At 36.8% G+C, this 12266-nt stretch overlaps 1 protein-coding gene across 3 annotated transcripts in view; it reads left to right on the forward strand.

Annotated features, from left to right (window-relative positions):
- Positions 1-12266, forward strand: part of LOC101623086 (UBX domain-containing protein 7) — a 64709-nt gene that overhangs the window by 10560 nt on the left and 41883 nt on the right. For all 3 annotated transcript variants that reach the window (XM_004675130.1, XM_012732989.1, XM_012732984.1), the window contains exons 2-3: positions 5089-5236; positions 7627-7694. In XM_004675130.1, coding sequence (XP_004675187.1) covers positions 5089-5236; positions 7627-7694 — 216 coding nt within the window. The remainder of the gene's footprint in view (positions 1-5088; positions 5237-7626; positions 7695-12266) is intronic.

Raw genomic sequence — 12266 nt, forward strand, 5'->3', positions numbered from 1 at the left:
AAAAGATTTATTTATGCATACAGAACTGGGTACAGGCCAGCACCGCAGGGGTGATGAGAGGCTTCATCAGAGACAGAGTGAGGAGCAGAACAGGCATATCGACAAAGTACACTGCTGAGGGGCACAGTGGGTGAGACAGAAGTTGCTGTGCCATGTGGGCCACCTCTGGGGCTGGGGATAAAACTCACACTGAGGCTGCTGCAGCCAGCTTGTAGTGCTGTATCCTAACCTGCTGTGCCACCAGGAAAGGCCCTTAATGTGAATTTTCTTAATTGATACAAGATCTTTGAGAAGTTGACAATAATTTAATTTTATAACTGGGGAAACTGGTTTAGAGGAATTAGTAACTAGTTGAAAGTTAAGTAGTAAATGATAGAACTAGGATTCAATCTTATATTTAATAAAGAACATCCCGGTTGTTAATGTCTATACTGTACCACCCCCCAGCCCCCACTCCTAAAACAAAAGGAGTATGAAGAATGTTTCCTCTTCGTTACCGGGTAATGGACTGGCCAGAGGAAAAAGTTTTCCTAAATCAGCCCCTTTATTCTCTTGTCCTGTACAAGAAAAAATACCTCTGTAGTCATATTTAATTAGACCTTAAATTACCATAAATAACCAGATATAAGACAAACCCCAATGATGCAATTGTGTGTCCAGTTTCCCAAAAAGGTTTTTGAATAACAGGTATCTAAATTTCTAGAGATTTAAGGTGGAATGATCAAATGCTTTCTTTGTAATATATTTTTTGATTTAACATTAAATCACAGTATTGTATAGTAATATTCTTTTCCACTCATGTTTCATAAAATAATGTTTTTTTTAACCTACCATCTTAGATGTATGTCTTTTTTTTTTTTTTTTAAAGATTTATTTATTTGTGCATACAGAACTGGGGTACAGGCCGGAGGCTCAGGGGCAGCGAGAGGCTTCACCAGAGACAGAGTGGGGAACAGAACAGGCAGATCGATGAAGTACACTGCTGAGGGGAGCAGCGGGCGGGTCAGGAGAGGTCTGCCACACCATGTGGTCACCTCCGGGGCAGGTGGGAATTGAACTCATGCGGAAGCGGCTTTTAGATCTCAGTGCTGTGCTTTAACCCGCTGCACCCCCAGGGAGGGCCAGATGTATGTCTTTTGCCAGCTGACCAAGCTCTAGTTACACTGTGTCATTTAACATTTTTGGAGTATGTGGTTTTCACTTAACCGTTGTTTGAGGTATAGCACTAAAAAGTTTGTATGTGATGCTTTATGGTAAGTTTATTTATCTTAAATAGCCACTTGCTCTGTGTGATTTCCACAGAGTAACTATATTGCTTTATGAATGAAATTTAAAACATAAATATATGTGTATACGGTGTAAAAGTCAAAGGATAGAGGAAAGTTGTTTTGGCTGAAACTTGATTCCTCTTTCCTTGGTATACTAACTGATGAGCTGAAGGACTATGAGCTGTCTCTAAGTCAGCATATTAGAAAATGATTGTAATCAAACATGGATACTAAGTGCTGTGGATACCAAGACAAAAACGAAACCCTGTGTTCATGAAGCTTCGACTGTTTCTGGGGAGCCAGAAGAGTAAACCAGAATTTATTTACTGCTTAGTAGTGTAGTCATATATGGAATAGAAGTAAATCACAGGGAAGGGAGTAGGGAGGGAGTATAAGAAATGTTTTGCATACATACTGAGAAGTAACACTTGGGTTAATCTTGACATGCATGAAATAGACATAAAGAGGTAAAATGAGGAAGACAAGGGCCTTGTAAGTATGTAATTCAGTATGGCTTTACTGAATTGTGTGGTGTGTATTGTGGGACAAGGAGAGTGCAAGCCAGAGAGATAAGCTGAGATATTATCACTAAGGACTTTGGAATTTAAACTGTAGGTATCAGAGAACCATTAAAAGAGTGGAGAGGAAGGGCCAGGGACTTGAGTTGATAGGAGTGGTGCCGATGGTGGAGGGAGGTAGGTAATCAGGCATGTGTTTTGAAACCTCAGCAGCAAGGTGGAAGATAGAGTGATGGTCAGTTAAGACTCCATTGGTGTAATCCGGGTAGGAAGTATTAAGGACTTGATTTAAAGACTTACAGTTAGTAGTAGAGAAGAGAAACGGGAGATGTTAGAAGTATAGTCAGCACTTTCATTTCTAGCACTAGGGCTGAAGTAGAGATATAATATGAATAAACCTCCTGCTGAAAAAGAATCCTGAATAAAATATGTACTTAAAAATATCTTTCAAAATGCTTCTACTGGCAAGAAAGTAAAGGAACACTCTGAGGCTAGAAGTGAAATGAAATTGGGAATGCAGATGCTAGCTAGATTTAAATAAGCCTTCCTCCTGATAGAATATGCCCATACAGAATGGTTCTGAACTTCTTTGGATAACCTCCTAGAGTACAGGAAACAAGAAACAAAGTGATTGACCTTCCTAAAGAGAGGAACCTGAAAGGTGCTACTCTCAATTATGAGGCTCATACTTCAATGTTTCAATCTTGGGGTTACTGAGAATTTGTAACAGGTTCACATTTCCCATGTAGTTTTGTAAAACGTTGTCTTGAAGCTAAGAATGTATTTAAAGCATTCACAGGTGCCTTACAAAAACAAATTAATTCTTTTAGGAAGAACATATCTTAAATCTAGGCTTAAATAATTTGTGGATTAAAATCCTCACCCACCTCCCCAGCACAATAAAATATTACCAAAAAGGCACAGAAATCCTGGTACAATGAGCAAGAGCCAGGAGAAATAAGACATTGATCCACAGATACTACATTAAAGTTTATATTCTTAGTAATTTCAATAAATTTAATGACTATGTTTGAAGAAATTAAAGAATTTTAATGAGTATGAAGTAAAGATCTCTGAAACATGACTGAGCAGATTATTTGGTATAATTGGATTACAGCTTCTATAAAAAAACTGAAATTAAAAACTCAGCAAACAGGTAAAAACAGTTCAGCAATAGAGTATAGAGTTCTAATATGTATCTTACCAGAATTCCAGAAGAAAATAAGTGTGAGTGGGTGGAGGATAAGGTAATTATAGACCATGGCTGAGGATTTTTCAGAATTGCTAAAAGTTGACACTAGAAGCCCAGTGAATCCCAAAAAAGATAAATAATATCATCCCCAACAAATTAAGAGTGAAACTTCAGATCAAAGACAGAAAAGATCTTTAAAGAATATAAAGGAAAAACAGATTGTTATAAAAATGTTTTCTAGGGTCCTCCCTTGTAGTGCAATAGGTTAAAGCACAGCACTATGAAGTTAACCACAGCTGCAGCCACATCCACTTCAATCCCTGGACAGGAAGGTGACCCACATGGTGCAGTAGACCTCTCCTGACCCGCCAGCTGCTCCCCTCAGCAGTGTACATTGTTGATCTGCCTGTTCTGCTCCCCGTTCTATCTCTGGTGAATCCTATCACCCTCAGCACCTCTGGCCTATATCCGAGTTCTGTATGCATAAATAAATAAATTTTTTTTAAAGATTTATTTATTTGTGCATATAGAACTGGGGTACAGGCCAGAGGCTCAGGGGCGGTGAGAGGCTTCACCAGAGACAGAGTGGGGAGCAGAACAGGTAGACTGAGGAAGTACACTGCTGAGGGGAGCAGTGGGCGGGCCAGGAGAGGTCTGCCACACCATGTGGTCACCTCCGGGGCAGGCGGGAATCGAACTCATGCGGAAGCGGCTTTAGATTCTCAGTTCTGTGCTTTAACCCGCTGCGCCACCAGGGAGGGCCAATAAATAAATTTTTTAAAAAATGTTTTTTAGTCTGGCAGCTGGTTGTCCAGCAGCAACAACAGAAGCCAGAGGACTGGGTTGCTATCTTCAATGTACTGAGAGAAAATAGCTGTCAGCCTTGAAATAATAGAATGTCCAGTGAAATGGTCTTTCAGGAATGATAACAACATTAACACATTTTCAGATGAGGGGGTTGTGAGAAGAGGCGCAAACAAGCAAACCAAAAACCGCAGAAACACATACCAAAAGACCTTACATAATGAGATTCAGAGGAACATAATTCGGTAGAAGGAATAGCATTCAAAATTGAAAACCTGATGAGATGCTTTGTAATGACCACAGATGCTCCCATTAAATAGATGCTACGATTTTGACTCTAGTACTGTTGAACATTTGTTTTTCAGTATTGACTGATGTATACTAATATTTATGGACGTGTGGTTTTTTTTGGCTAGAACCCGAAATTACTGGAATGAGTATTTTTATGCTTCTTAATACATGTTGTAAAATTGTTTTTCTTAGAGTGCTTTTACAATTTATGTTGCATTTAACAGACTGTGCTGAGTTTGCTTGACCTTAGAATGTGTGATAAGATCACTTTTAAATGAGGATTGACATTTCTTGCCAGGTTTTGACTATTTTGTCTTTGGGGAAAAAAGCTCCATCTTATTTCTCTCCCATTGTTATTAATTTATTTTCTTAATTTATTATTTATTTATTTTTTTATTCATACAGAACTGGGGTACAGGCCAGAGATGCAGAGGGTGATAGGATTCACCAGAGATAGAACGGGGAGCAGAACAGGCAGATCGACAATGTACACTGCTGAGGGGAGCAGCTGGCGGGTCAGGAGAGGTCTACTGCGCCATGTGGTCACCTCTGGAGCAGGCGGGGATCGAACTCATGCGGAAGTGGCTCTAGCTTCCTAGTGCAGTGCTTTAACCCGCTGCGCCACCAGGGAGGGCCCTGTTATTAATTAAAAAAAAAAAATTATTTCTACTAAAATGTTTTTACAACAAAGACTTTTTCTTTTTCTCTTTTTACCTTTTTAACAAATATATAGCTGGTCTATTTAAAGAAGTGGCACATACTTTAGTATTTTGTTTCATTGTGATGGAATGCTTCTGTTTTAGTGTTGCCGCTTTTATAGTCCTGTATTTTTTACATTATTCTCTGAAAAAGTGTAAAAGTAAACAAAATGGATTAAAAAGTAAGTCATTTATTCTAAAAGGGAGGTGAAAGTATTGTTAATTTGCTTGGAAATTCTGTGCTCTAATAGGAACTGGATGTAAGAATGTGTCTTTAAAAAAAAACAAACTTTTTTCCTGTCTTTTTGCTATTTCAGGTGCAAGTGAAAGTGTAGGAAAACATATGCTTGAAGCCTGCAACAATAATCTGGAGATGGCAGTCACAATGTTTTTGGATGGTGGAGGAATTGCTGAAGAGCCCAGTACCAGTTCAGCAAGTGTCTCTACTGTCAGACCACATACAGAGTATGAATTTATTACTTGTTTTTAGGAGTTACCCCCTTGCCTCAATGGGACAGTTACATTTTTAACAATTAGGTTAATACTATGTTTTTGTAAAAATTAAAAAATTTGAAAGCAGAAAATTTTATACTTTAAATTATCTAGTGCACTGTCATGTTTGTTATTTAATCCTCAGAAAAACCAATAGGATTTCATCTCACTTTACAGATGAGGAAGCAGAGATCCAGTGATTTTCCCAAGCTAAGTGGCAGTTATAGAAGTAAAGTTCAATAAAGCTCAAATTTCCTAAATTTAGATTTGTTTGCATTGTCCCAGAAAGTTTTGAGTTTCCTTGAAGACAAATAATTCTAGTCATTTCACCTGTTAAAGTTGATCATCAGAAGAACCGTCAGCAGTTATAGCTGTAATATATAGAAAATAGTATCATTGGTGAACGGGTTTGGTGTTTTTGCTCTTAACGTTTGATGCTTAGGAGAGTATGAAGTGAATACCTGTTGTATAACATCAACAGGCATTCATTAGTCTTTGAAAATTATTAGCGATAAATGCTACTTAGAGGGATGTCATGATTTTTGAAACAATTTAAAATATCGTAGGTGAGATCTTACATAACTATAACTCATTGTTTACAACATGAAATACTAAACAAAACATAGGCAAAAGACATGGACTGAATAGGCAAAAGACATGGACTCTCTTTACTAAATCAAAAATTTTAAAAAGCCAAATAACATTTGGGGTGTAACTGCTTCTTTTATTGATCTAGCTTCAGATTCTAGAGTAATGATGTTTCCATCTGAAGTATAATTTAGAGGCCACTATTAATATTTAATAAAGTTTTTCCTGTCAATTTTGGCCATGTATTTTAGGTACAGTATTATATTCTCCTCAGCATAGCTCAAACGTTAATGGAAATCAGTATAAAAGCACAGTTTAATTTATAGAATCTTGAATAACAGGAATTCATAGCCAATTTTGGCGAACATATCTCTCCTGACTGTATAAAACCTTTTTTTAAAATTGTGCTTGAAAATAGTTTTGATAAATGTCTGTTTCTACTGAATTACATTATAGTTTCACTTAGATTATTTGTATTCCTAATTTGATCAGCATTTTAATGTGGTTTCTGTTTCCTAAACTGTAACTTTCACTCTTTACAGTTTATCTTTTTGTTCCATTCTTTTAAGGTAGCTGACAGTATTGTAACTGATACCCTTAATTATGTAGTAATCAATAAATCTTTCTGTGTATAGGCTACTACTTAATCCGTCTGGCTGATTCACTTACTTAATCAGATTAAGGTTTATTTTGAGTAAAGTTTTGTAGATTAAGGTAATTATATACATCCTGTTAAATGAGATATAGCAAAAAGGAGATTTCTTTGGGTACAACTTGTATATTTATAGTTTTTAAAGGATAATTAATGTGCTTTTTTCTCTTCATGAAAGAGGATCAATACATCTTTTTTTCAGACACATTGTCTACACCTTTAGATTAAAATCCACAGTGAACAAAGTTTAATGCCTTTTGGAAAAGGGTATTTAAGATAATTTTGACTTATCCTTTAGCCTTCAGTAATTTGGCTTTTTGTAGATTTCTCTGTCTCAAGGTTACTCTTTGATTAGAGGATACTATGATAGTTCTTGTCAAAAAACAGCCTCAAGTTCAGTTACTACTGTTGAAAACAGTAATCAGAAACATTATGCCTCTCTTAAATAGACTTGTATTATACACAATGAATTTGGAACTTACTGTTACTAATGCTGTGAGCATTAATCAGCAGAGTAGTATTTGAGTTCAAAATTTTAAATAAATTGATATTTATGGGGATATCATCATTTTTAAAGTGTTTAAATGAGCATTTTTTAATTGGAAGAGTTGGAACATTAGTGTATTTTGTAGTGATAAACTTTGAAGTATTTATAGGCTTTAAAAATATTTAGTAGTTTTACTGTTTTGTTTCTACTAGGCTCTTTTTAATAAATAATCTAAGGTAATATCTGTAGTCTTTATAACACATTCATTACCGATTTGAGCTTATTTGTGTGATTTACTGATCTATTTGATGTAGTAATATAATAATACTTTTATTAAACCTATATTTTTTCAATAATTTTCACCCTTTGGTAAATTTCCAAATCTCCCCTCCGCCCCCCCACCATTTTTGTTTGTTCTCTTTCTTTTTTAAATATTTGAGCTATCTTTGCCAGGTAATTTAATCCATTTGGTTTCTGTTTGGGAACTGTCCATTATTTATCATGATTTATTGTGATTCTTAAATGTCACTAAATATAGTGGGTTTTTTTTACTTACTAATTTGAATGTATTCTCAGTACTTATAGAGCAGGTAACAAAGTTTTCATTTTGGTACTTTCTCACCTTTTCCTTAATAGAGAAGAAGTACGAGCCCCGATTCCTCAAAAGCAAGAAATATTGGTAGAGCCAGAGCCTTTATTTGGTGGTAAGTTCACCTTTTTTCCTTAGTTTAATTTGATTTCATTGTTGAAGCTATTTTTGAGGCTTGCTCAGAGATTGTTACTTCAAGTATAGAGTCGATATTTGAAATTCCGTGTACTCCCCACATAGAAAGTTGCAAAATTGGTTCTTTCATAAGGAATAAACCAGATTACAAGGTTGATATTTACTGCAGAAGGCTAAATAGAGAAAAATTAGCCCCCCAAAAGTTGCCTTTTAATGGAAATTAATCTCTTGTTAGGTAGAAACCTCCAGTTAATTTTTGTTTTTAACGTGCTTACTGTCTTGATATGCCTTCATTTTTTCCTAATTTCTAGAAATGCTATTCCAGTTTTGTAAACTGGTAAAGTAACCCCTAACCTATATACTTGTTATTAATTAATCTGGGTAGTTAGAGAAAATTGTAAAAACGAAAGGTTTAGTTATATTTAAAGAAAATTTATAGTTTTAGTTTAATACGCCCCTTATTTCCCTTTTATGAGCCAGATTCTTTTAGGCATTAATTGGTTTATTAAAAAATAAAAATAAAATAGTAATCTATTAGGCAGGTACAGATTAAGCACATAGAAATGTTTCTAGACACCTGGAAATATTGTGCATATGTTAATTCAGAGCAATTTAGCCTGTTAAAAAGGTAAAAAGAATAAAGGAAAAGAAAGTGGAAAGAAAAGGATGAAAAAAAGCTAAGCTGTATCTTTTGATTTGAAAAAGCACTTTAGTTGGGAGTTTTTATATGATCTATCCTTAATTTGGCTGCTTTGGAATTTATTGTAGCAAGAAATCAAGGAATGTATTATCCAGATTCAGAAATTAAGATGAAAGGTAGAACACTATAATTTCTGATTATTGAAATATAAGATGTACTTTCTGAACTGTTCATTTCACCCAATCATTGTGCTGTTAATATATCAGAAGTAATAAAACACTTCATAATTTTGTTCCCATATAAGAGTTATAAATAGATTATGAAACTGGGGAGTAATGCCCTTGGAAACTGTATTTTATTTATTGCATAAAAAAGGCAGAATATTCAGTGGGGCAGGCTAGAGGAAATAGACTCTGTACTATTTTACTGTTGAACAGAGGCAAAAGATTTTTCATTGAAACCCTATGCCCTTCCTGGTGGCACTGTGGCATAAGGCACAGCACTAAGAAGCTAAAGCCACTTCCTCAGTAGTTCGATCCCCGCTTGCCCCGGAGGTGACTACATGGTGGGCCAGACCTCTCCTGGCGGGCCCACTCCTCCCCTCAAGTGTACTTCGTTGATCTGCCTGTTCTGCCTCCCACTCTGTCCTCTCACTGCCCCTGCACCTTTGGCTTGTACCCCAGTTCTGTATGAATAAATAAATAAATATTTAAAAAAGGGGGGGCCCTCCCTGGTGGCACAGTGGGTTAAAGCACAATACTAAGAAGCTACAGCCACTTCCTCATGAGTTCAATCCCCGCCCACCCCCAAGGTGATCCCACTTGAGGAGGCAGACCTCTCCTGACCTGCCCGCTGCTCCCTCAGCAGTGGACTTGGACAATCTGCCTGTTCTGCTCCCCACTCTGTCTCTGGTTAATCCTCTCACCGCCCCTGCGCCTCTGGCCTGTACCCCAGTTCTGTATTCATAAATAAATAAATCTTAAAATATATATATCTTATATATATCTTATACATATATACACACACAGATATAAAAAAAAAAGGAAACTCTATTTTCTTACTGTTACCCTCTGGTTTGAATGGGATAAAGAATATTTTATATGGTTAGGAAGTCCTACCTAGAACTAATTATAACTTGTAAAATGTCTTTGGAGAACTGTTTTCTTCTTAGGGTAGTACTGATTTATTTGATTTTCAACTATCAAATTTTATTGATTAACCATTTGTTTACACATTTATATACTTTTCAGAAGCATAGCTTCACCTCAACATGTGCACCTCTACAAAAGTTCCATTACTACTTCCCTATCACCTTTATGTCCCTCTGTCTATCCTCTTTCCCCCCTTCTTGCTCACTCCTACCCCCCAATAGTTTTCACAGAGTGTAAAGGTTATTTTTGTCATGTTTTTGTCAGTTTGTTTTCTTTATATCGTACAAATGAGCAAAGCATCCTATTAGTAATTGTCTTTCACCTTCTGACTTCACTTAACATTATCACCTCCTCAAAGGACACAATTTCATTTTTTTTTTTTTTTTAAGATTTATTTATTTACTGGGGTATAGGTGCAGGGGTGGTGAGAGGATTCACCAGAGACAGAGTGGGGGGCCGACAGGCTAACTCGGGCGTGACAGCTCTGCTGCGCCATGTGGATTACCTCCCAGGTGGGGATTGAAATCATGCTGAAGTGGCTTTAGCTTCTTAACCTGCTGTGCCACCAGAGAGGGCCTCAATTTCATCTTTTTCAATAGTAGGGGGTGGGAGTCAGAATTGATCTAAAGTATGATTCCTAAAATGTGACCTGGAGATTATTAGCCCTTTTAGGGGCTCTGATATGATTATAAAGCTTTTTTATAATAATACCTTTAAAGTTTTTTTTACTTTTCAGTATTTTGATACTGGTATGATGGCTTAGAAGCAATGGTAGGTCAAGTTGTGGCCCCAAACTGGACGTGTATAGTTAACTACAACTTACTGAAATCTTCATTGTCACACACACAAATTTTTTAAAAAGCGTCAATTTAACGTTTTTGATGAACCAAGATTGATGCTATACATAAAACATTTTTGCATTCTGTTTACCTTAAGAAAAAGCACTTATTAAAAAAAAAACACTTGTTCTGTTGTTTGATATAGGAGCTAAGCTAACTGCTATTTTCATGCAACATTATTTTTACTGACAAACTAATTATTTAGAGTTAGGCATTTTGCGTACATTTTCTTGAAAATGAGCAAAGTCTGTTATCACTTTAAGGCGTATAACTGACATTGTTACCATTGATTTAAAAAACTTCCCAGGGGCTTACCTGTTGGTGTAGAGGTTAAAGACAGTTCTGTCACCCTATTGCCAGCCACTGCAGCATGAGTTCAATCCCTGAAGGCCAGGGAGCTAGCCCATAATGGTGTAGCAGACTTAGTGTTTTGCTTGCTGCTGCCCTTACAGCAGTGTATTTCAGTACATCTGACTCCCCACCCTGTCTTTGGTGAATCCTCTCCCTGACACCTTACCCTACATCCCAGTTCTTGTATGCATAGATAAATCAGTATATTTTTTAAAAGATTTCTTTATTTGTGCATACAGAACTGGGGTACAGGTCACAGGTCCTGGGGGTGAGAGGACTCACCAGAGACACAGTGGGGAGCAGAACAAGCAGATTGACTGAAATACACTAATGCAGTTAGGAGAGATCTGCCACGGCATGTGGGTCACCTCCCTTGCTGGGAGTTGAACTTATGCTGCAGTGATTGCATATAACATCATAGTGCTGTACTTTAACCTGTTGTACCACCAGGGAAGGCCCTGAGCTAACTGTTAATGTCCTGACATGTAAAGATTTTCTAATGAGATTAGTGGTGGTGTTTTTTTTTTTTAAATCACATAATGAAATGGTTAATATTTGGAGAGTTCGCTTAACTCAGTGAACAAATATTTTCAAACGACCAATGTGAGACATTTCAAAATCATACATAATTAAAATATCTTGTTCAGACTGCAAGATGGGTTACACATATATTTAAGTTTCTATATCTTTGTGTATGTATATATATATATATATATATATATATGTATAAATATATCTGTTACTGCATAACAAAATTTAGCTTCCTAAAACAGTAATTATCTCATAGCTTCTGTGGGTCAGGAATCCAGGTGTGTCTCATCTGGGTGCCTTTTGTTAGAGTGGTTCACAGGGGTGTTGTCAAAGTGTCAGCCACGGCTGAAGCCATTTAAAAACTTGAAACTTGTGGCTCTTGACTGGAAACTTGTTCCTAACTGCAGAGCAAATAAAAGAGCCAAAGAGGGTAAGTTGGGAGCCAGTATCTTGTAACCTTGAAAACTGATCTTGAAAGTAGCACCTCATTCCTTCACTTCTGCTACATTCTATTTGATCCTACTCACATGTAAGTTATTCACATACAGGTAATGGGTACTGAGAGGTGGGGATAATTGAGGGCCAACTTAGTGCCTACTATATAGACCAATGGGTTTTTAGTAGAACAGTCTATAGAAGTTTCTTTGGTTTTAAGATTTTAGAAACCATGTTATGTTGTATCAAAAGAGGATATTTACAGTCATGTAAAAGACTGCTAAAGTATTCCTCCCTTTTACAACTACATATCTGTGTGATGGCAAATTTTAATTTCCTTCATGTGCTCTTGAACTAGAAATAGCCACAGATTTATAAAATAGCACATCTGAAAGTCCGGTATCTATTCTTAAGACAGTTTTTAAAAGAGATTTTTGAGGCCCTCCCTCGTGGTTCAGCGGGTTGAAGCACTACACTAAGAAGCTAAAGCCACTTCTGCATGAGTTCGATCCCCGCCTGCCCCAAGGTGACCACATGGCGTGGCAGACCTCTCCTGACCCGCCCGCTGCTCCCCTCAGCAGTGTACTTCGTCGATTTGCCTGTTC

Source organism: Condylura cristata, unplaced genomic scaffold (genome assembly GCF_000260355.1).
Source record: "Condylura cristata isolate star-nosed mole 26May11 unplaced genomic scaffold, ConCri1.0 scaffold00003, whole genome shotgun sequence".
Lineage (NCBI taxonomy): Eukaryota > Metazoa > Chordata > Mammalia > Eulipotyphla > Talpidae > Condylura > Condylura cristata.